The sequence below is a fragment of the Ichthyophthirius multifiliis genome, assembly GCF_000220395.1.
Source record: "Ichthyophthirius multifiliis unplaced genomic scaffold scaff_1120509251278, whole genome shotgun sequence".
Classification (NCBI taxonomy): Eukaryota; Ciliophora; class Oligohymenophorea; order Hymenostomatida; genus Ichthyophthirius; species Ichthyophthirius multifiliis.
The window spans coordinates 5847-7110 of record NW_004086030.1 but is presented as its reverse complement, the minus strand read 5'-3'; the positions used below and the strand labels follow the sequence as shown (position 1 = coordinate 7110).

General features: G+C 21.0%; 1 protein-coding gene across 1 annotated transcript, besides 2 other annotated features; it reads right to left on the bottom strand. All coding sequences in view use genetic code 6, as the record gives it.

Annotated features, from left to right (window-relative positions):
• IMG5_174560 (protein kinase domain protein) lies at nt 1-1264 on the bottom strand (the record flags this gene model as incomplete). Its single annotated transcript, XM_004029659.1, has 7 exons — nt 1-35; nt 83-315; nt 410-525; nt 567-623; nt 682-790; nt 900-1104; nt 1228-1264. 7 exons carry the CDS (start codon nt 1262-1264, stop codon nt 1-3), a joined length of 792 nt encoding a protein of 263 aa, XP_004029707.1.
• Nucleotides 350-398: a microsatellite.
• Nucleotides 354-391: a microsatellite.

Sequence of the window (1264 nt, the reverse complement as noted above, 5' to 3'; positions counted from 1 at the left end):
TCACAATTCTCTTCTGTGGATTCCATAAGCATATTCTCATTCATTTTACTTATAATTATTGGCATTTGTAATATTTTTTCACATGAAGGTCTCAAATGAGGTTATACTTATAATAACAAACGAATTATATGTGCCAAATCTAAGGAATAATGAGAAGGGATTTTCGGATAATGTCCTTTTATAACTTTTTTGTATAAACCTTCCATATCTTCAGCTCTAAAAGGAGGCTTTAAAGTTGTTACTTCATATAATACACAACCTAATGACCACATATCAGATTTACTATCATAGGATTTATCTTTCCATACTTCGGGGCTTTATTGTGATATTATAAATATAAAATATATTTTATTTATATATATATATATATATATATATATATTTATAATATTTTATAAAAATGATTTACCTTGCGTAATATGGTGTTCCTGTTTGAGTATGAAGAAGACCTTTTTTTGCAACTTTTGAAACATTCATATCTCCTAATTTTACTACTCCTTCTTTTGTTAGAAAGACGTTTGCACTCTTATTTTTGTTTTTTTTGTTTTTTTTTTTTATTTTTATACTTTTAAATCTCGGTGGAATATTTTTAATTTGTGCAGTACTTTTAAACCTTTAACTACCTTTTTTTTATATTTATTTTCATAAATAAAAAATCGATTTTTTTTTTTTTGTATAAACTTATATAAAAATTTCCCATATTTCATTTTCTGGTAATAGTTAACCTTTTTTTTAACCATCTACTATTTTTTAGTATAAATCACCATTATTAGCATATTCCATTATAATACTTTATATATAAATAATAATTAGTATTTATAAATGTTATATTTTTTGTATTTTTTTTCAATTATTAAATTAAAATAATAATATTTATTATAAAATTTAGATAAGTATACCATAAAGAATTCGAAGCTTCGTCTAAAAAAGCTTCCTTATAGCCAATTACATTTATAGACCTTATTGATGCGAGAATTCTGACTTCATTTAATGCATTTTCTTTCTCTTTATCTGATAAATTTAAAAGCTTAACTTTTTTTAAAGCATATTCTTAATTATCACTTATTTTTTTAACTTTGTAAACATTACTGTAAGCTCCTTCTCCTTTAAAATATATAATATTTTTTTTTAATATAGAAGGAATTTTTTTTTTTTTTTAGGTATAGTAATTAATAAATTTATTTTAAATTGATATTGATTTTTTTATATTAATTATTAAAATATTACCAAGTTTTTTTATAATATTAAATTCTTAAAGGGACAT